Genomic DNA, 25,232 nt, shown 5'->3' on the forward strand with positions numbered 1-25,232 from the left:
TTTATTTAACAGTTTTTGTATAATTAGTTATGATAATATACAAACTATAATTAATAATAAGGTAACAATTTAATTTATATCTATTAAAAACTACCAACAATGTATCGACTATGTGTATTGAAATGGTGGTAAATAAGGTTTTTTTGTAAAATGAAAAATTTCAGGGGGGGTCAGAACCCTAGAACCCTACCGCTGCGTACAGGAGCATGCTGTTCACTACAGAAATTAGCAGTGCTCTCTTGGATTGAGAGGGTCCTCCAAGGTTAAACCGTCCCATAGTCAGTTCTGCTTGTAAGGATTCGTGGGTATTTGACACTTTTAGAGTAGATATCATATTTTTTATGTACACTGCAATGAGATTTTTAAATGCAATTTTTTCGATAAAAATTAATTTATCCTTCTATATAGAGTATAGACTATAGTACCATAATGTCTATTATAAAGTTATATAAAGAACTTGATAAGCAATTTAAAAAAATGTTCATGTCAGAACACCATAATATCACAATCCACAACTGATAAATAAATTATAAAATATTTGAGTGTTTGTGACTGTAAAATGTTAACGTTTGTAGTTTTTTAAAATTCCGTTCTCATCAGTGATTATCGCGAATTGAAACCGCATGTCTATGGTTTGCTGTTGTATCTATCATAGATCAGCAGCAGCTAATCATTTATGAACTTTGGTATCAAGTATCAACTATCAAATCAAATATTATTTTGTTAATCAGAGGTGTAGCTAAGAAGAGGGTTGAGGGGGCTGCAGCCCTCCTACCCCCTCGAAATGGTGAGAAAACTTAAAAATTATTTTAGTGGTCTATGAAAGCCATTAAAAAAGTCTTTAATTGTATTTTTTAAATATAAAAAGAAAATTCATTCCTATTTTCTTATTTTTTTTCTACATATTAAATGATATCAGTTTTTATCCCAATTTTGTGGTTTAAAAATTATGAAAATAATACGGCCCAAGGGGAGGGGTGATTGCCCTACCGCCCCCCTCGTAACCACACTGGCTTATACGCCTACAATAATTAACACATGCTTGTTTTGGCCTAATAAAAATAAGTTACATGTTGTAAACATCACCCTTGAAATGTATTCGGTAGTTGGTGTATAATTTAGTGTTATATCATTGGATATTGATGTAATACTGTAATAGACTGTTGTTTGTACGGTTGGCCTACTTTTATATTATTGTGTACCTATAGCACCGTCCAGTCTTTATGCATCACGTTGAAGTTTCACTAGTGAGTTGCTCTTGCTCAACGCGTTAACAAGTAATGTAATAACAAATACGACCGTTCGTAACAAAATTGATATTATGTACTTGAGAATTAATAAATGGTGACTTATACGAATAAAAGTAAAATTAAAGTAAGGTAGTGCTGTTAAACTAACACTTATAGATTTTAATCAGACTGCGAATCAAAAATTTTAAAAATGACCGAAAGTAATCTTCTGTGCGCTTGCATGCTACGGTTATCTATTCTAGTCGGTCTTCTATCAGTGGTGGTCACTATAATCTATTATACGCCTGTTCCCGATTTTGGTAATTATACGCATTATATGTACCTATATATTTTTAAATAATCATTATGTGCGTTATGCATAACATAATTAATAATGTTTAATTAACACAATATTAGAGTATGATATTATGTTTGCTAATATCTTAAGTGTAAAAACTAAAAGTTAAATTCATATTATCACATGTCTACGTGTTTTAAATATAGATAAGTAGCTATAATTATAAATGTATGCATACAGTATGTATCTAGTATACTATATTATGCATCTGCAAATATTAAAATAAAAATCACTTATACTGCAATGCCTAACTAACTTGGATATTATATCCAGACGTTTTGATGTGATATAATATTATATTATGATGAGTATTTAAGTTCAAAGAAAATAAAACACAATTATTGTAATTGACAGCGTTTGATAATAGTTAAGATTATCTTTATATATTATACGCTTGGCTACATTTCGTATACAATTTATACGATTTATACTATCATACAACTATATACATGATTTTCTTTGAATACATATTTTCAAACTAACTATAGGTACCAATTTGATAATTTCGTCAAGGTAAAATATACAGAGACTTAAACGCTTGGTCATTCACGTTTGAAGTTCTTCTTTAATGTCAATACTTTGGTAGGTACCATAGATGGTCGTCGATGTTATAATATGGTGTTTAATAATTTATTATGGATGACTATGACTATTTTTCAATAATTATATTATACTACAAGCTGGTCCGTGTTCGTTTCGTTTCTATTATTTTTTGATAGAGAGCAAGGTTTCGATTTTGTGTGTTGTATACTAGAGAGAGTACAACTTTATTTAAGAAAAAATAAAAGTACAAGACTGCTTGTCGAATAGGTTGCCTATAGTGACACAGTAAACAAACAGACATTACATAATTGCAGGGTTATGTGAACATTGTTAGTTTCTGGGACTTAAACAGTTATTAATCTATATATTAGCTTAAATTAAAAATAAATTATATGGTAAAAATAAAATAAACTTAAATAGTAAAAATTTAAGCTTAAATAGTATTTTTAGTATTTATTCTATAGTTGTATAGATAGATTGATGAGTAATGAATATTGAGAAAGTGACAGTGACAAAAAAATATTAGATATTATTATTACGAATTATATTAATTCTTAACTATTGAAGTCTAGCTGGTGAAAATACAATCATAGTGTCGTATCAATATATAAACGAGAGAAAGCCTTACCTAACGATTGCAATGAGAATCGCTCATCAAAAATACAATACATATACTACGTGACATCTATGCCTAAATAGTCACAATATCGTATAATGGTAAAGAATATTATACTATGGTATTAAAATGTTAACACATAATATTTCAGGGTGATCCATTTAACGTAAAACACTCACTATTTCAAAAAGTATTAAAATTTTTTTAAATATCAAAATGTTATAATAGTCTAACATTTTCCATACCTCCTAGGCTCCTAATATCTTAACCCTTATTTTTTAGGTGAAACCACTATCAACAAAACTATTTTTCTTATGAATCATAATTTTGAATAATCCGTTGGTATAGCTCCTCAAAGTTACGTGTTTTTTTAGGTGGTATTGTGATTTTCGTTAGTAAAGACCAGAAGTTAACATATTATTATGTCCAATTAAGTTAATAGATAACCATAGTAGGTATTTAAAATAAATATTTATTTTCATACTATAATAAATAATTATAAATTATAAAATAAGAGGATATATCGCGATCATGTCCATGACTATTATCTAATAATATCTATGTGTGTAATGTAATAAGTGTTTATAAGCTGTCCTGATAACTCTAATTTAAAGATTATTGATTTTAAGGACAAGTGTAAAAAAACACGAAAAGTTTCTCCCATGTCGTATTTTGAATTGACTATATCTCAAAATCTATTAAATTGAAACAAAAAATTCAAATGCAGAAGTTCTTAAAAAAAATAGTTTTATAATTTGTTGGCATGAGTATATATATTAGGTGTTGCCATTTAAAAATCCAAAAATGATTCATATTTAATTAAATTTCAACATTTCAAAAAAAAAAAAATTTAAAAGTTAAAACTTTTCAAAATAATAAGTGTCTTACGTTAAAAGGATCACCCTGTATATACGATTTTTTAACCGTGGTATGGGTCCAATAGAAATTAAAACAGAGACCACACAGTTACAGAAAATCTACATTCATTTTTTGATTAGATGAATATTATTTTAATTATAATATTATTATTTTTATAAGGTTAAAAAGGCAATGGCCAAGAGATCTGCCCAATACCTAATAAAAAAAAAAAAAAAAAAAAAACTAAAAACCCTAATTATAAAAAATAAAATAAATAAACTCAAACCCTAACTTCTTGTCAGGTGGCACTGCTGGGAGCCTTCCTTCTCTGTAACTAATGTTATATATTTTTTTTTTAAGTCACCACACTTACTTATTATACACTGTATGTATAGATTGTAAATAAACTTTTATCGTCAATAAAAAAAAAAAAAATATTATTATTTTGATTAGATGAATATTCACTTTAATGTTGAAGTCATTAATGAAAGATTTACGCGTAGATATTGCGTGTTAACAGCCGTACGGCGTAATCCGTGTCTGTGTGTGGAAAAGAGCTAAGAGATGGACTTATTTATTTTAGAATCAATCATAGATTGTTACGGATTCTCAGCATCATTATTTTTTTATAGAATCTACTAAAGATTGCAGTATTCGAAGGTACTTAAATTTACTAAGTATAAAATTATTATTTGGTTGTACAATCCTATTAAAATTGCTCAAGTATTCGAGAACAGTGATAAAAATACCCCACATTTATATAAAAAATAATAATTAATGGTTCGATTTAGTTGTAGGTACATTAATCTAATTAATTAAAAACAATTGCATATGAATGAGCCAGTGCACTAAAAATAAATAGTATTTTATACATTTTTTGAATCTTTTTTTTATACCAAAATTAAATTATTACTCAACGCAATCCTTTATTTTGGAATCCCTCTGGCTCAAAATTAATATACATATTCATATCCTTAACATAAGTTAATTTGCTATATGGTTTTTCTTGTTTGAGTTACCATTTTTCCGACATAATTGAATGTATTAATCTAGTTGATATGATATATTATGTTATAAAAACTTTCTTTCCTAGGTTGAAATTTCAATATAGGTATTTTTTGTGTAGAGATATGTGTATACAGTGTGAAGGCTACACTGCTTCAGTACATTTAAAATACAAAAGTATACGAGAACCATATTATACATATACATAGTGTTTGAATAATATTAAGTTTACAGTAAGTTGTAACCAGTTACATAAGATATTAATATGATATTAAACATTATACAATATCGAATTTGTTTTATGATTAAAAAAAAAACTCAAAATCAGTAAGAATTATATTTTATATTTGGTTATTTTATGTACGTGAATACGGTTCAAAGGGCTACTTTTGACAGCCAATAATGGATGAATGAAAAATCGGATAATATCTTGACGATTAATGGATATTTTAATGAAATTTAAAAAGTAAGATAACTTATAATATTTTCACAATACAAAATAATATGTTATGTTGATTTTATAAATCATGATATACTTTAACAGCCATATTGGACGTTTCCTATACATTTATGCTTAATTTATAATTATTTTATAATAGTGGGTACACATCAACAAGATTTAAAAAAAAAATGTACCATCATATTTTCACCATTGAATATTAATTGCAGTATATTGTTTACATATTACTATTAAATTACTATATGTATACCAATTACGCGCTTTACATGTGATGACTTTATTTGATCAGACAATATAATAATTTTTTAAGTTACTTATATTATAAATGTTATTGAATAACTAAAAATGAAATTATATTTATTTTTTCTCTAACATAATTCAGATGACCGGTACTATTAGGATTTTCATTTTAAATTAGCCAATTACAACAGAGTAAAATTTATATTATTGGTATTGAAAAATAATATTTTTTCTGATGAATATCACGTAGGTACAAATAAGCGTCTGAAACGATTTTTCATCATACTTTTTAAGGATTAAGAATATTGAGATTTGGGGTGTGAACATATTATATAAGTACTTATTTCACACCACCTAACGACTATGGAACTCTTATTTGTCAGAGGGTGGCAGATGTGTAGTTATACAATACATTATGTTATGGCGGCAGCCTGAGATATTCAAGGTTAAATAATATTTTTTTTTTCTTAACACACACGTGTGACCTTAATGAGAACTATAGCTATTATAATTAATGTTTTCATTAATTTTGTAAATTATAAAAGATGATCTGTCAGGAGTGTTGTAATCGCCACGAATCAATCATTTGGGTAAACTGATATAGGTACTGTAATTATTACCGTGTTTGTTATATGGTAACAAGAAAGAATATAAATAATATAAATATTATAAAACTTATTTAATCAAATGTGCGAGCATAGGACCTTTGTATTTTTAATGGAAGAGTGACAATTACTTTTCTTGTGTAATTATAGGTTACAATATAATGCTAATTTGTGCATAATTCGCATTTGTATTATAAGTCCACAAAATAACCGTACAAAGTACAATGCAATATGTACAATAGGTGCAACAGTTATTTATTTGCGTTATTGTGATTTGAAAAAAGTAATATAATCAGTGGGAGAAAGTTAAGACTTAACAATGCATCAATAGAGTAGTATACTTATGTATTAGATAGGTACTATTCTTACTATCGTGGAAATTGTGTGCAACGGCAATAGTCGCATTCCGAGGATAGCACACTATACACGTGTAAGAGCTATAATAGTGCAGTGAAATATGGCTTCAGTAAGGCAGTTAAAAAGTCTTAAAAGTAGAATTTCAGCGGTGTTAGGCGTAGTTATGATTACTGGGATAGTTCTATGGAATACTGAGTTACCAAGTGAGTACTTACAACCACTTGTTAGTGTTTCCATAAGAATTAAATGATTATACAATTAAAGAATTACGAAATAAAGGTACATTTAACGATATCGGGCTTATAGGTATTTGTTTCGAAAATTTAGTATATAGTTTTAAAGTGATAACGGCAGTTAAATAAAATCATAATGATAATATTTATATATTTTTTAGAAGCATCAAAACAAAATTGTGATAGAGAATGTCATGAACTGGATTGGCCGTTAATTTGCAGATACAAAATTGTGCTGGAGACTCAAAAAATTCAAAAGTAAAAATGTTTGAATATAATCATTTTATGTGTTGTTAACTTATTAGTCATCAAAGTAAATTGACCTATTATCAAACTTTATTGTAAAAAAAAAAATTATTATCTGTGTAGTGGGCTTGTACATTGTTTTTTTATATTAAAATGTCTATCACTTGCCACTTATTAATTATGAGTGGTTATATATGAGATATGTAAAATATTATGATATACAAATTATTATTTAACTTGTGTAAAAATTAAAATATAACAAAATAAAACCAATTTAGACACATAAATAATGTTCTAATATCTACATTAAGTTTGATAGTAGAGCAATTATAACTTACAACATTTTATTTTTATTACAAGCTAGGCCAAGGCCCAAAAGAAAATAACAATATGATCAACAAATAGATAGCAATAACAATAATAAAGTGAATATGAGAGTTAAGTAGGTACCTAATAAGAAAGATAATAAATTATAATTGAAGAAGATAAAACATACAATTAAATTATTGCTAATTAGGAAGAGGAGCAAAAATTAAAAACAAAAGTTAGGTTTTTCATTTATTATGCTCATGAGACGTAGCATTGGCTATAAGCAGTTGCAGCTGGAAACCAGAATAGAAAATGGTAAAGAATATATCTTGTGCAACATGGATCATGTGGAGGGACTATGAAATTCATTTTAAATAACGATTTTGGTGAATTAATTTTGTATACATTTGGAAATAAATTTGAAATTAGCTATCTTTATGAGGTCAGCAAAGGTAGATTATAAATGTGTAAGAACAGAGTATGAATGTGTTGGGCCATGGAGGACAAGGTATATTCAGACTTTCAGAGAGTGCGAAACAAATTATAAGAGTCTTTGTTGAACACGTTCAAGCATGATGGACTCGATATAAAAAAGGGTAAACGAGATTGGTTTTGCTAAATGCAAATTTTTAGGTTGAATATTTGTAAGACGTATACGACACATGCTAATGTTGCGCCTTTTTGAACATAATACTTAGATTCACATAAAGCCAATACATTTTTATTTAACTGCAAATTACATTAATTTTTAGATATTATATAGTAGGTATCTCTTACATGAAGTATACGGTATGCATAAAATATATTATTATACATGCCTCGAAATTATTGTCACTTATAATTAGCTATAAATTAACTGATGATAAAATAATCACATTTTAGCAATTGTCAAAAGTGTTCCTCCAACAATCAAACGGAATGCCAACATGAAATTTATTGTGACAGATATTCAGAAAAAATTATTACTGCTAATAGACAAATTACTGGTCCACCAATAAGAGTATGTTTAATGATTTTATTACTTATCTAATTTATTAAATAATTGTATTATACATAATAACTATAACTATATAAGACATATCTGTCGTGAAGTAAATACAACACACTAATATACGTTAAATACCTGTTGTATAGGTTGTCTTACGATGATCTGACATTATGCAATAACTTTTGTTGCATACAATATTTAAACATTTTTTTTTCGTATATAATTCATAGACACTTGTGCTAAATTTTTAATTTTTATTTTCAATACTGAAAATAAAAAACTTAAAAATTGATAAAAAATATTTTTGGATAATTCAAAATAGCCTATTTCTGAATCTGATTATAAGGACAATCTTGATGGTATAAAGATTTATGTTAGTCAAGTAGTTTATTTTTTAGATTTTTTTTTTTTAACTTCAATATTTTTTAATTAAATTAATTTGGAACCAAATCACTTTTAAAAATATGATTTTTGAGAATTTTCTAATATGAGTATTTATTAAATTTATTATTTACTTATTATATAGTATTCACAATTTTTGTCATACGTTTAATTAGCATATTTTTTTCGGATCTTTCTGAAACATATATCATATTATATTATATTTTACATACAGTAGAAATTGGTTATAACGAATTATTTTTATTAATTATTATGATTGGAGATTTAATACTTTATTTATCAATACATATTACTTAAACATAATTATAAAACACTTGAATTTAATTTCTTAAAATAATCTTTGATCGAACGCTTCATGTATTTAGTGTTGATCGATGTTTCTAATACACATATATACAGGGTGATTCTTTTATCAAACAACACTTATATGGTGTTCGTGTGTAATACCACCTAACATACACCTATAACACACAAACACCATCCAAAACCACCCAACTTTGTGAGGCTATATCTCGTAAACGGATTAACGAAAATTGAAAATTTAAACGTGAAAATTCTTTGAAAAAATAGCCTTTTTAGTTTATGACATTTTAAGTAGGTATAGCTAGGTTGTAATTTGAAAATCAAAAGTTGATAATGGTTTACCTGATAAATATAAGGGTGAAAATATTTAAAAAAATATATAGTTCTAGAACAAGATGGATCCAAAATTAAAAAAAAAAAAAAAAATTGAAAAAAGTCAATAGTTTTTGAAATAATGAGTGTTGTTTGATAAAATGATCACTCTGTATATACCTTTATATTTTGTATAATTAAATTTTTCTATAGTGTCCTTAATTCAGCACGGACTTTGGGTATTTACGCAATAGTTTCAAACTCATCATCAAACTTATCGATATCAGTATCATTATTTGCCTCAACTTGTTGGCTGGCCATGAAATTTTTGACTATATCTTCATCCGTTGAAATTTCTGACGTTATGAGATTGTCATCAATCTGGACGTAGTCCTCATCGATGTTATTAACCATAAACCAATTTGAACACATTTCAGTGTTAACTGCAAATTACTAACCTGAACTCATGTCGAAACCGATATCGTGCCGTGGTCGGAAACGCTGAATTCAAGATGCATTGCATTTGAAATTTTCTATTTTTATTTTTTCAGCCATTTGGTCAGTTTTTGCTTGCAAAATAGGACCACTCGTAGGCACATTAAATAACCGCTGTTGTTTGAACCATATACTAGTACAGCTTCTTCAAGGTCCTTATGTTGTGCAGTGCGCAGTCGTTTTGCTTTAAGCGAAGTGGCTTAAAACATATTTTTTAACGTATCCCAATTCTTAAATATGATTGAAATCGTCGACGTAGAGGTGCCAAATTCTTTTGTGATTACGCTGTTTTTCTCAGCATTTTCTAAACTTTCGATTATTCCGATTTTTTTGTCCAATGTAAACTGACGACGTGACACGGTGAGCGTCCTCACAAAACTGTGAACTGATGCTATTTGTAATTTTTATTAACTCGAAAACACCAAAATTTGGAATGATTAGGAATCGTGTTTATTGTTAATAAATAATCCATATTTACATAACTAAAGATAATATTATGTCAATGATTAATCGACCTAAATAATGGCCAAAACTTCATATATTTCAGGTACGTGTTCGTAGTAACAGGGAAGGTCGTTAGTTAGCAATTTCGTATTATTTTACTCGTTATATTCACACTCGATATGTAAACATGGGTTTGTGGCCGGTCCTATAGTTTTGTTCGTTTTAACATTTCAAAAAATAACCCGTTCAAACCGGTACTCGTTGTAGTGATTTCTACTGTATATATATACTCGTATAATATAATTATCACACGAATATAAATATACGATATGAGTATATAACATAATAATATGGCGTAGATGATTTAATCTTTTTTTCTAAGAAGACCACTGTTTTGTTATCAAATGTAATTATAAAACGTGTTGTTTATAAATAGTTCTTGATAAAAAAATATGATATATCATTATATTAGTATAGATTTGTAACTGTTAATATTAAATAATAAAAATTATTATTTTATTATATAGGTATGTGAAAATGACATAATGGTAATAGACATTGTTAATCGAATACCCGGTCATAGTATTTCGGTACACTGGAGAGGTCAATGGCAAAAAGAGACACCGGTAATGGATGGAGCACCTATGGTAACACAATGTCCAATACTACCGCACACTACATTTCAATATAAATTTAGAGCCGCTCAAGCAGGAACTCACTGGTGGCAGATATTATCGGGTAAAATATATACTGAAATCAATAAGCTACAGAAACCTATAGTTAGAGTGCATAATTTATTTCGGTAGTTACTTATTATATAGACTGATCGAAAGAATTTTCGGGTTAAAACTACGTAACAAGATTGATTTATATCCTGCAGGATATTCAATTAGACGAAAAAATAACAGTAATTCTTATTTGAACGTTTGTTTTTAATAATTGCGTGATTATTATATTATTCTTGTACACGCGGCGGTGGCATGTTAACCATGATTTTGAAGGGCAGTTGCCCGATAATTTGGTGGTTGGGTGAATATACTAGATTTAATTTTTAATGAGAAATTGTAGTACAAGATCAACAACTTCATCTGAATATGATATCAATTAGAATGCAATAATAATAAGTATATTATATTAACCTATCAAGGGATGGCAGGTCGTTCAAAACAAGAATTGTTCCATGAAATAATTCATTTCACTACGTCACTGCTGCTTTTACAATATTTTACAAGTACACTATATACGTATTACGTAATATTGAATTTACTCGTTAGACAAGTCGTTAAAAGCATGTAAGAGTCACATTGCGAATGTATTTATTTATTTTGTGCACTGTATATTATAGTTTTCACACTTGGCCATTACAATATATAAAACTTTTGCAATACACGTCGCACATTTATATTGTGATCATATTTTTATATAAACAGGCGACGAGTTGTCCGATGGAGTATTCGGAGCATTTATAGTAAAGCAGTCGAAACGCAAAGAACCGCATGCTTCCATTTATGACTATGATGAAATTCCTCACGTTTTACTCGTAGAACACACGACAATCTTTCAAAGAGGTATCAAAGAAATGCGTGTAAATGGAATGGAATCGAACTCGGTAAACGAAACTTTTCAAGATATCTATAATTAAATAAATTACCTATCTAATAAGAATGAACGATATACAAAACATATTGTAATTTATTATTTAGTGTAATATGATGAGTGGAATCTATAGAGGTTGTATAACTGAAAGACATGTTTAGGGTTAAATTAAAAATTCGTATTATCAGTGGCGACGTTATAGTAAATTTTTACTATACACGTAATAAAAAATATTAAAATTATAACGCACTTTTACCGTGGTTGGAGGTTATCACCCAATATCCGATAAATAAAACGTAAAAACCTATATATATTTTCATACCAAACACGATTCAATATTATGATATTTATAACAAACATTTCTAGTGAACGGCAAACTTATATTCCAAGAACACATAGTATATATGTGCATACATGCTGCACTCGCAATCACTTTTAAATTTAGTAAATTATAAGCAGTATTTGCACCGTAAAATTAGCTCGTCTCAACACTTGGCCGCCAGTGATCAAAATAAAACACGATTTATCGAAAAACCTTGAAAAATTAAATACGACTTACGACTATTATATCTAAATAATTGCAAAACTATAAATTAAAAAATAATATATTAATTTTTATTTTGTTGATTTCAGTCAATCACAGTACAAAACAATAGCAGGTATAGATTCAGAACAATAAATACAGGAGGAGTTTCGCAATGTCCAATCGAGATAAAAGTACATAAACATCGTTTAACAGTTATATCAATAGACGGTCATGCGATCGAACCTAAACCAGTCGATGTTATTCAAGTTGAACCAGGTTAAGTGTTAAATGAACATGTTCACCAATTCGTAAAATGCAATCGTCTCAAATCTCCATTATTCTATTTGTTTAAAGGTGAAACGATAGACTTCATTTTAACGACAAACAGAAACCAAGGAATTTATGACATGACGGTCAGCTCGGAGGGTCACTGTAAAGATTCCAATCACATCCCACACACATTGTACATACAATACAACTCGACATTATATAACTCTATCTCAGACACAGAAAATCTTGTAAAACCGGTGAGTATATAACATGTTGAGTTCATATATGAAAAAACTATGATAAATAAAACATTTTTAAGTTCAAACAATTATCATACGTCATGTTTATTTATAGATTAAAAATATATATTGTATTATACTAAATTGTATGATTATATAACAATTTACACTTTAATATACTCTATAAATTAAGCATTATAAAAAATACTTAATATAATGTATCTCGTATGTTCTTAATTTTGAATTATAGACTCATTATAAGTTCGTAAATATAATATAAACATTAAATCATTTTTATAAACTTTAAATTTTAAGAAATTTTAAGTACTTATTCTATAAGTTTATTCTATATATTATTATAGATGTAAAATATTCTGTGTGATATGTATTATTCCATTTAATGCAGTTATAATATGTAATTATTAACATTTTTTTTAACAATCAGTTTTAGTTTTTTTATCGTCTATAGTGTTTTGAAAATTGTAGGTTAATGAACATCCGTTGTAATTCAAACTACGAGTTTATTATACTCTGGATAAACAAATAAGCTAAATCGTTAAAAAAGAACGCTCACCATAGACAGGAATCTCTCTTCGTTATATTATTATATGTTGGAGTTCTTCCAAATTACATTTACAGACTATTAGTCCATTCAATTTCGCTTGCGAGTGTGAATATAATACGTATTATTCTCGGCTGATTGTGCACTTTCATATCAGTCGATGATAGTTATTAATTTCTATAGCTGGATAAACAATGGAATTATCGTACTGTACAATTTTCAATTTAATAAACATCAAATAATTAATAAATGTTACAAGACCTAAATCAAACACTATATACTTTTTGAATTATTATAATTAAAAAGTATCTATATTCCATTTATTGAATTTTGTTGTTGTAATTATTGTTATAAATTTGAATAGTTGTCCGCGGGTTCACATCATCACATCATCACATATAATAAAATAATACATTGCAAAAACATGTTCAAATAAAAACTCAATTTTCTCATCAAAGACGAGACTGTCGAAATTGTTTTTAGAAACACAAACACTGTTTTAGTTAATTTTATTTCTTTGTGTGGACTTGTGACTGTAGAGTTAATTATTAACCTTATAGGTATAATTTACTATGATTGTTATACTCACGATGAGCGTTGGATATCTTGTCCAAAATTTAGGGTATATAGCAGTGGCGGACTGAATTTAAATTTTAAATGACGCATTTTTATATTTAAGTACTTAACACTACCACCACCACCACCCCCGAATGTCTAACCTTACAAATCCGTGGGGCTATTTGATAAGTTACCTAACCTAACCTCCTTTGAAAAGTTGACGCAGCTGCTTCAAAATTGAGTCTTTCAGCTATAGCCATTGATATATACTTATAGTAAATTAATACCTATATATCATCTTGAAATATAATAACTTACAATTTTATATTAATAATTTTTAATGTTTTTGAATTTTTAAAAAGACCGAATACGGGGATCGACATTTGTCCATTACAAGTCTTGATAGCTTGCCCTACGAGTTGTCTGCAGTCAAGTTGAAAAATACCATTTATTTGGGATTTTCTTCGATTAAATATCAACTCAGCGGTAAACGAAACAATAAAAACACAATAGCATCAGGCGGTCGGCATATAACTGTCAATAATACTTATACGAACGTTTACAGAGGGAAGCTGGTCATTGCCGAATTTCAACAACATGTCGATGGTGTTACCGTCCGCCCCGCTGCTATTGCGACAGCCCGAAGACGTGATACTGTGTAGTGCGGAAAATGTGCCACTCAAATGTCGGTCTAGTATTACGTCTTGCGAGTGTACACATGTCATCGACTTGCCGTTGGGCTCTGCTACGGAGTTAGTTATTTTCGATACAGGTATATATATATCACAGTATACTCACACATATAGAATATTATGTTATCAAAATCGAATCATTCCTGAAATTTATTTGTATAAATCGCATATTGCTATAGATCGTTATTAATTTAAAAAAAAAACACATATTTAACACATGTGGTGCGACGCAACATAGTTATATTTTGTTTGTTATGTTATAATAAGGCGTAGATTTCATAACTTATAGGTCTAAGAAATCTTGTTAAGCACAATAATAGTCATTCAAACGCTTAAATATACGCTAGAAATACTAAAAACATGCGAATAAATATTAAGTTAAAAAAAATGTGTTCAATCATTTAAAAGTAAACATTTTTTTTTTAATAATATTACTTCAGAATTTTTTCTTATTGCTTCTGAACTTTAATCCCAACTGATATTATATAAAAAGTAACAACTCCATTTATTTTCATTTAAAAATTAAAAAAAAAATTTTTTTGTCAAATTTAATTTTTCACGATACCAATAATGTACTGACTGTATATTATAGCCCTGCAGTGTATACGTTTTAAAATGAAGTGTATAATATCGTACCGATATATCGACATAAATCGTTTCCTTAAAAACGAATACATATATACAGTTAATTACCATATATTTATTTAATCTAAACCAATAAAAAATGGTTAGGTATAAACTTTTGAAAAAAAAAATGAAATTATTGTATTATTAAATTAAAAAAATTTAAAAAAAAAAAATGAACTACAGTATAGAATTTTAAAAGGCTTATTAATATTTTAGGAAGCAATTTAATAATATATTTTGGAAGAGCTTTTACAAGTTTTAAAAAAGAATAAGCTCTCCACAGCCCGCTTATAGTTGCATTTATGTTATGCATATTTTATGCTCAGTTTTCAACATCATAATATTTTCCCTTGATTATCTCAGAATTAAACTGCTAAACTATGCTGATAATCGTTCTATAAAGTGATAATATTTTTTCTTAGAGCACACGCTGTTCAAAACGGACAGATCTCATTCGTTTTATCTGCATGGACACAGTTTCTACGTGGTCGGTCAGAAAAGCAAAGCATTCGTCAAGTCAGCAGATCATGCGAAGAAATTAGACAGTGATTCGCACTTAGTGCAAAGGAAACTCGATAGATCGGTGCTGAAGAACACCGTTGTCGTGCCAGCAGCAGGTGTATCAGTCGTGCGATTTATCGCTGACAATCCCGGTAATGATCTACCATTAACCTAACCCCAACCTCAATAGTACCTAAGACTCCAATCTTATGAAATAAGGAAACCGTGTCCTGAGTAGAAACATTCATGTTAATATCAATACGCAATAGGGGTCTTTACACAAACAGATCTTTTGTAAATTTATAGAAACTCGAAAGGGTTGAAAACCCTGTATTTATATAAACGCTTTTGTGTCATATCATTGAGTTGCCAAAGACGACAATTTTATAAAAAGTGCACTTTACATTTATGAAAGAATTCATTAAAAACATATTAATTTTTCTTTAGATTAATAAGAAGTACCTACAGTGAGTTATTTTCATCATTTTAAACTAGATATATTTTACGCTATAGGTATTATGCGTTAATTTATCACGAGGAATACTTATGAAAAAAAAAGTATTTTTACGTTTTATATTTGTAAACAGTTATAAAATGAAAAGTAGTTTTAAAAACGTTGACACACATATATATATATATCCTATACATGCAGAGTTATATTCCATCTAAGATTTTTTTATTTTATTAAAAATTTTAAAAACTTATTTTAAATAATGTCTCCAAATAAATGTATACATTTTACGTACATATATGTATACAGTTTACTTGTAAGTTTTTACTCCATAACTTCGAGAGAATCAAGGAAATGTGCGAAACTTTAGCCGTTTAACTTTTAAACATTAAACACATTTAGATTAAAAATATGAGTTAAAATTTTTTTAGATTGGTTTCATCATTGTTTCAAAGTTTTATGTATTTATCTTCACTTTTATAAACTTAAAATATCTCGTATAAAAAAAAAAATATATAAAATGTCATCATATCTTTAAAAAAAGTTTTACTGTTATGTTTTATTGTCAGATAAAACAATTGTTAAAAAATTAATGGTAATAATTTATTTGATAATTATATTTTTCCATATTAACAAAGGGAAAGTCCAAATTATAATTTATCATTTATGATCAGCTATTTCAAATATTCAATTTAAAGTTTAAATTAACGATTAAAAAAAACTAATTTTAACGTACCTTAATCTTGTTTATATTAATCTATCTTGTAAAATAAATATTTATGGAATTATTTTTTTTTTTTAATCTATTTTGTATTTACATCAGTTCACTGTCTATGAGAAAATTTGAAATAATGTGTTAGGCTTTATTATTTTCAATTAGTTAGTAATGGCACTCTTAATTCCGATCAACACCATCGGTTATAAATTACATTTTAACTTCTTTTCTTGTGTTTAAATTATTAACGATTCGTCAATTTATAAAAAAAATATTTACTTATGTATGAAAAAAATTTTTTATTGTACGAGTAATTTCGGTAATACCTACAGTCCTACAATCGTTTATATAATAAACCACTTAAAATAAAAAAAAATAAAAAGTGATTTTAATTAGGTCTGAGATTAAATCAACCTGATAACCCTTAACTAAGATTTAAGTCTAATATTTTATAAAAATACCAATCAATGAGATTTTAAAAAGTTACATATATACCAAATGACATAGGTACATATAGGTGAAATAACAAAACTCTAACATAATAATAAATACAAGATTTTCCTGAATTCAGTTTAGACCGTCGATAAATATTAACTAAAACTAGAAAAAATGTTTGAATAAATTAATTGTGTGTTTCAGGATATTGGTTATTCAGGAGTGAAAAAACTTCCGAATGGTCCAGTGGCTTGTCATTAATTTTTAGAGTGATAAATCCCAGTGATGGAAGTTTTCCTCAGGTACCTGAAGATTTTCCTAAATGTGGAAATTTTATAGGTCCAGAATTCTTTTTGGCCTGATTTTATTGTATTACTTAAATCTTCGTTACCGTGTAAATGTTGATCTCCAATATAATCTTTAAGTAGTATGATAAGACAGGGGCTGTTGTACTTTAGTTAAAAATATGTTGTTTGCGCATCACCTAATTCTAATCTAATTTTATTATTTATTATAAGTCAGTTTGCAACCATTACCAATTCTATATATATAAATTATTATGTATAATGTACTACTTACCAGTTACCTAGCACATATTATTTAATTTATATACCTATAATACTGAATTAGTAAACATTTTATACCCGAACCCTATAAAAGTATTATTTTTTTTATTTATTCTTAAGCTTCGACTTACATTAATCGGTTATCAGTGTTAAATTTAAGTTACTATATATTATTATATAGGTATTATATTTTATACATATAGATTAATATGGTTAGTCTTAAAAAATTGTTATTTTATTTATTGTGTTCAATTTGTGATCATGGGTTTCGTGTATATAGTTGATTGGTTATATATATTATATTTTTTTTTCTGTACTTAATATTTACGACATTCAGTTAAGTTAATATAGGTACCTATATATAAAATAGTTATATTATGTTTTGTTATATGAATTGCATATTTGTATCCCGCAGGTCAAGACTTGTAGGACTGTAGGAGATTCTATTATTTGGCCATCTAGTAGTAAAAATTAATATTGTATACACTATACAGTATGTAATATAATTAGTGATAGATAAAAATATTATCCAGGGCCTCACGTGAGCATACTTTATGGAACATTAATCTTGAAGCAAGTTATGAACGTTATGAAATTGTAAATTTTTTGTTGGTTTTAAAATGCATATAACTCTCTTAAGGATAATTAAAATACAAAAAAAAAAAACCTTGATGGGCCGAGCGCTAATATTCTCATTTTTAAATTGTTTAATTGGTAAAGTTATTCTTATATTAAAACAACGTTAAACTAATTGCGTTAAGACGAAGTATGACGTCCTCTTAATCTCTTTATTGTAATGACTCTGATGTGAATCTTCTTTAAAAGTCGATAATTGAAGCTTGTCACTACAATTTTACGTCTTGTAAAAATTCAATAAGCGCTTTTTCTTAAAAAAAAAAAATATCAAACCAACTTTATAAATACAAACGAAATATACGATAAACAAATTAGATACATTTAAATCTACTACCTAGGTTCTAACCATTTTTGAGCCACAAATGAAAAATTATTTGAATTATATTAAAAACATTAATTTATCATACATACCTGAGTATATTATTATATTTGAAAACAATTTTAATATTAAAAATGTATTTAATTATCTTTTTATATTTACAATCTGTTACATAATGAAATTGAACAATAAGTAAAAGGGATGAATGAATAAAAGATGGCTTGGATAAATAACAGATTTGAGAAGCCTTCCAGTGAAGACACTTTGTTAAATATTAAAAATGTATTTTATTTTTTGTAATACAATGCAAGTACCTAGCTAATGTAATCGAAAAATATTACCACAATAAAGATCAAAGGCGATTTAGAAATTTATAACGATGCATTAATACAGGTACTAATTAGTAATTATACTATTATATTATATAAATATAGAAGGTGAATATTTTATATCATTAATAAACAAAAAGTTGATTAATAATACTCAGCGATTTACGTTTTTGTAACACCGACTGTATTACTTTAATCTTTTAATTTATTTTTATTTTATTTTACAGTAACTTATAATAATATATCATTGCTTTCATATATATGCCTAGTTTTTGTATACTCTTTGAATTTTTATAATAAACAATTGGAAACAAAGTTTAGTTTATTTAAATAATAAATTTGTAATAAAATTTGTATGGTGTAATTAGTTATTAAATAAGTAATTAGTGATTACTGATTACTTTATGTTTAGGTTTTATACTTAATGCTATAATTATATGAATAATTATTTTTATTTCTGAAGTATGCTATTTACATATTACAAAATGTCAAGGTAATATTATACAGGCACTTACTTTTCAAAATAAATACATTTTTTTTTTTTTTTGGTTTTCAGCTTTTAATTTAAATTTACTGTCAGTTTCAACTAATTTACTTAATTACATAGAGAATACTGGAACAGATGTTTTAATAATTTAAAATATAAACCATAAGGACCATCTTCAACTCATTTTCGAGCTTATATTTTTCAATTATTTATGTTAGTTATCTTTAACTCACAAAAAAAAATGTGTTAATTTAATTAAAGTTTACAGCAAGATAAAGTTAACGATGTAAGTTTAAAAAAATGAAATTATTGTTTATAATAAACACAACCACAATTAGTTATTATATATGTTACTGCGAAATAAAAAATAAAATGAGACAAATTAAAAGATAAAAGTAATATTGATATTGACTGTATTACAAAAACGAATATTTCTGAGTTATTAATCAATATTTTATGTTTGTTTGTGATATGAAATATCCACCTTATTACCTTTATATATGTGTATACAAAAAATGATCCATTACGGAGAGGTTTTTTTTTTCTTCAAATTGAACAAGTTAATTTTTCATTGATGACGAAAAGTACGATAATTATAAAAATACTAAGCACGTCGTTATAAAGTATAAAATAATTAACCGAAAACGTTTATCTTTATTTTCATGTTTCATTCGTTAAATTGTTGAATGCTTGAAAGGCTTTGAGTATAGTTAAAAAAAGAGCTGAACATTTTGAAGGGGTTTTAGTGTTAAATTTTAACGTATCGTTTTCACAATGTACCTACTGCCAAGTGCTATTAATTGTTCAGTTAATTATACGTCAATAACAATTATATAGGTAGCTTTTATAATATGTTGTTAATTAGTTTTGAGTAGGCATATCACAAAGTGGATAAAGTGCGATACTTTTCGAAAAGTGAAAATATAATATTAATAAAGCATTATTTTTCTCTTGTTTAGTAAATGCTTATAATTTTTTTATAAGTATTTGATTTAACCTTTCGAGTTAAAATATTGTTTTTATTTAAAAAAAACTAATCATTCCACATCGAGACGAAAACAATATTTCAAGAAGATATTATATGCAGCATTATTTTTGTGCACTGGTTTTAAATGAATTAAATACTCGCTTGATTAGTTGATTAATGATTATATTTATATTATATTCGTATTAAATATGTAAACCAAACTGAAATATTGAAATTTTTATTTGCTTGATTGTTTCTTAAGTTTTTCAGTAGTGGTTCAGAACTTGAGTAGGCACCTATTGAACTAATAATTAACTTCGTTAGTATAACTCTAAAAAATTTAAAATGAATAGGTAAGTGATTTCTTCGCATTTAATTTTGTATTAAATAAGATTTAAATCGTGTGTAATTAATAATACATAATAATAATATTAAAAAAATTATAATAAATTATAGGTTACTATGTATAACATCTCTTAAGAATTTAAACGAATTATATTTAATTTGTATTTTAATATGTGTCAAGTCTGTAATGATTATTATACTTATTGACCTTGAACCAACAATGTTTTAATAAAATATTAGATTAAGCAAACATATAATTATTATTTTTTGTTAGAATATCATGTTAAATTGTAGGCCATTCCTAAATATATAATTATTATCATTATACATCTTGGCCTACGACAATCCGATACAGTGATATATACGCTCTTGAGTGTTTTTTTTTTTAAGTTGTTACTAGTCAGTATACCTGCACGTATACGGAGAACGACATGTTTTAGTACTTAAGCACTGTTGTATGTATATCTATTAAAAGGTATGGGGTACGAGCTAAAAATAACTTTCGGTGCCCAAACTGGTCGTGTACCACCGCCAATGACGAACCAAAACTTGTTTTTAACTTATTTTTTTTTTTATTATAGAGTTGATCCGACCACGAACATTACCATTATTATATGTCGATAAAGAGATAGACGAGTTGTTGACAATAAAAGAGCTAAAGTGGAGCAAGAGAGGTAGAATATGGTATATACGACATATAGGAGCAACCAAACCGGAATCGATCGCACTCGGCCTGAAAGATACCTACCCGTGCGAGATGTTGAACTCTGGCCAAGTGTACTTTATATACCTCGTGGATGGAATTATAACGATTGTAACGACAGCCTAGGTCAAGGACACCGTTTCTCACAGTATTTAATTGCCGTCTCGTGCACTTAACGTCAATTACCTACCGGGCGGCGGCAGGCGTTTATAGGTATATGTCAGTAGATGTGTCATAGGTATATTCTATTGCAGGTAAGGCTGTAACACGATTGCGCCCATCTTACCTTTTTACATTCAAAAAACGTAACACGATTGCGCCCAGCAAATTAGCACGATTATGTCCGTTTTACCTTTTTACGCTACATGATTGCGCTCCATGCAATATATGTCTTGCCCTTATAAATATCGGTCTTTGCTCAATACACTTTTTAAAAATACAGTCGAAGTAGTAACTCAAAGTTGAACTTAGAAGTTCGAGTTATTCAAGTTCGACAAGTTTAACAATTTTTCTTCTTAATTTTTTAGGCAACAAAATTAAATTGTTGGTTTGGTTAAAAATTGTTTCTTATACATTTTTTTACAATATGTCTAAAATAACTCAATACAATTACGAAAAATAGGTACTGTTTATAATTGCTTTGCTATAATTATTTTTTAATAAAAGGCAAATTAAAAAAAAAAAAAAATTACGAAAAATACGAATTACATTTTTTTTTTCATTAGTTATAATATTATATCATATTTCATATATTGATATTATGTGTCCACATTAGTATACACTAATAATATATATTTTTTTTAAATTATAATATGTCCAAATATGTACCATAAAAAAAACCCAATAGAATTACAAATTACATTTTATGGCACAAAATTGTGGTCCCATTGCTTTCAAATATTCCATGTAGCTAAATTTTCCTGTGTATTAGTTTTATACTTGCATAGACATTGGAAAAATACGTTTATGAAAAAATAATAATGTCATAACAATGTTTGTCATGTATTAATACAGTCGAACTTGGTTAACTCGAACTTTTAACTTCAACTTTGAGTTTACTACTTCTACTGTATTTTTAAAAATTGTATTGGACAAAGACCAATATTTTTTGAGGGCGAGACATATATTTCACAGAGCGCAATCGTGTTGCGTTTTTTGTAGGTAAAAAGGTAAAACGGGCGCAATCGTGCTAATTTGCTGGGCGCAATCGTGTTACGTTTTTGGCATGTAAAAAGGTAGGACGGGCGCAATCGTGTTTCACCGGCAGGTAATGATGCGACACCGCGCACTGTTACGATATACGTATAATAATATCGGAAGCGATCGTCTATAGCTGTAGTGCACTCGTGGAAAGCTATAGGTCCGGCGGACGACAGACGATGAGATCAGAGACTTCAACAGCCGGCAAACGATCAGCATGTTCGCGCGGTGTTTCAAAAGTCTTCGTCCGATTACGAACTGATCATATAGGCGTGCGCAAACCTTTCTTTTTGGTCAAACCAAGTTATGTTTTAGACATGGGTGCTTAAATAGATAGGTACTTAAAGATATTTAATCAATTTTTCAATTTCCCAATGTATTTAATTAATTATTTTGTGCAAAACAAATAATGCAATACACGAAGAACGTACAGCTGGGCACAAAGGTCAAGAAAAAGCTGCCGATAAACTGATATAGTTTTTGCTGCAGGTAACGGTTAATCGCACGTTGCAGACGACCCATGTGTTAGGCAATGGAAAGGAAAGACAACCAAGTTTATACTTTTCGGTTATCTAGCTGATAATTGATAAATATTTGGCACCGTATAATCATTATTCATTAGTTTATAGGTATACTACAGAGAACTGCTTCAGCGGTGGGTTGGGCGTAGAAGACACGACGATTTGGCGATTCATCCCTGCAGGCCACCACGTTCATCCACTGCAACAGATCTCATCACAGTGTGTGTGATTTTTTTTTTTTTTTTTGGGGGGGGGGGGCTACGTAAAATATAAATTGTATACACCACTATTACATATTATACAAACTTCGAAGAGCTTAAAATCAAAATCACAGATGTTATGAATTGGCATTCACCAGATATGATGATCAGCGACGTTCGGGAGGAATTTAAATACCACGTTATTGATGTCTACCTATGTCGGGCGGCCGGTGGTGCCATATTGAATATCTGTAACCAAAGAACCTAATTAAAACTCGACTATTTTAAGAATATATTTTACTTTATTTTACCCTTATATTATCTTCATTTTTAAAATAAATATAAATTTTTGAAACGCATATATTGTATACAGAGTGTCACAGAATGACCTGAACTATGCTAATTAAACGTATGGCAAAAATTGTTAATACTATACGCCTATATGATAACTAAATAATTTAAGAAATGTACTCATGACAACAAATTTCATAAAAAATCATATTTAAAAAAACGTTATTATACGTTCTAAATTAATTTAACCAAAAAAATATTGAATCTTAAAAGAATTTTAAAAAATAACTATTTGACTTAGATGAATGTTTTTACCATCAAAATTCTTCTTACAAACTGATTCACAAATGGGCGTTTTTGAATTTATCTGAATCAAATATAAATTATTTTATTTTTAGTACTAAAAAATAAACATAAACATAAACAAAATTTAATATATATGTACCACTAGGATCACTTAATGAAAAAAAAAAAAAATGAAAAATATTAATTTGAACAGAAGTTATTCCAAAAGTCAATTCTATCCGTTTCACATTGTATAATATAGGCATAGGTACCTAGTTATTGCTTGCGACTCACGTCCTGTAAAAAAAACATAATCGTGTGTGAACGCTTTTGCCAAGTCACTGTAGGGCGGTATATATTATGCGGATAATATTATTACGTCGGTCGGCGATTGAAAAATAATTAAGCCGAAAAGGTCGGCTCCCATTTTGCCGAAAATGCGCGTCATCGTGTTCGTCGTGTATAAGTATTATATTGTATTATTATTATGGACAAGCTGAAGAGTGAAGGCACGCCGCACTTGAATACGAATAATAATATTATTTATAGCATACTGTCCATAATATGTGTGTTAAGTATCGCCCGGACGTGATCTAGACCCGATTCTGTCTCATAATATCTCAAAATCTACTCGTAGATATTATCATACATAATTTATAATTATATGATTACGTCAATTAATAATTCATGTAATTAATTTCAAGCGTTTGACTGGTAGATATATTTAACATGACAGTGATTAAAGTAATTTTCAGTTTTTAATTATTTCACTTATTATCTATAATAATTGAGTTATGACTACGATTATATAGGGTACCTATTTATATGAATTAGCATGATCTTTTTTTTTTTTTTTAGTTGGTCTTTTGCTGAAAGCATTGTTTGATAGAAATCCCGAAATCGTATAAAAATATGGTTAATATACTTATTCAAAATAAGCACAAACATTTTAATTTACATGTATAGATTATATAGTATTTGCATATTTTTTGATATTTTGCAAATTTTTGCTTAATTTTGCTTTTTTTTTATACACTTATTTTAGAGGTTTCACAGTACAAACTGATAAAGGAAAAAAAAGTTATTTTATATTTTTATTAAATAATTGAATATGAATCTGATTTCAAATACCTAAATTGATGTAGATTGGAGTTTAAAAATGATCTTTACTGTCAGAAATTGCAAATTGTTACTCACAATGCTTATAT

The 25,232-nt window shown here is 27.7% G+C and overlaps 1 protein-coding gene and 1 long non-coding RNA gene across 4 annotated transcripts; both read left to right on the plus strand.

The window, feature by feature from the left end:
- Positions 1-1,206: 1,206 nt before the first annotated feature.
- LOC107162027 (multicopper oxidase 3-like) lies at positions 1,207-17,824 on the plus strand. 3 transcript variants are annotated; one of them, XM_015508710.2, is made up of 11 exons: positions 1,207-1,549; positions 6,666-6,762; positions 7,942-8,059; positions 10,531-10,741; positions 11,434-11,612; positions 12,233-12,401; positions 12,480-12,652; positions 14,117-14,240; positions 14,320-14,526; positions 15,496-15,726; positions 17,380-17,824. In XM_015508710.2, exons 1-11 carry the CDS (start codon positions 1,441-1,443, stop codon positions 17,535-17,537), a joined length of 1,776 nt encoding a protein of 591 aa, XP_015364196.2. In that variant the 5' UTR covers positions 1,207-1,440; the 3' UTR covers positions 17,538-17,824. The 3 variants fall into 3 exon arrangements, with proteins under 3 accessions (XP_015364196.2, XP_015364198.2, XP_015364199.2); XM_015508712.2 differs by having other exon boundaries at positions 6,669-6,762; XM_015508713.2 differs by lacking the exon at positions 1,207-1,549 and adding an exon at positions 6,325-6,474.
- A 3,336-nt stretch (positions 17,825-21,160) lies between these two features.
- Positions 21,161-23,739, plus strand: LOC149055032 (uncharacterized). The gene is made up of 2 exons (XR_016192022.1): positions 21,161-21,781; positions 22,795-23,739. It is a non-coding gene; the product is annotated as an uncharacterized LOC149055032 (long non-coding RNA).
- Positions 23,740-25,232: the final 1,493 nt, after the last annotated feature.

The sequence above is a fragment of the Diuraphis noxia genome, unplaced genomic scaffold, assembly GCF_037042655.1.
Source record: "Diuraphis noxia isolate RWA-SAM2 unplaced genomic scaffold, SU_Dnox_SAM2 contig0005, whole genome shotgun sequence".
NCBI classification, from domain to species: domain Eukaryota; kingdom Metazoa; phylum Arthropoda; class Insecta; order Hemiptera; family Aphididae; genus Diuraphis; species Diuraphis noxia.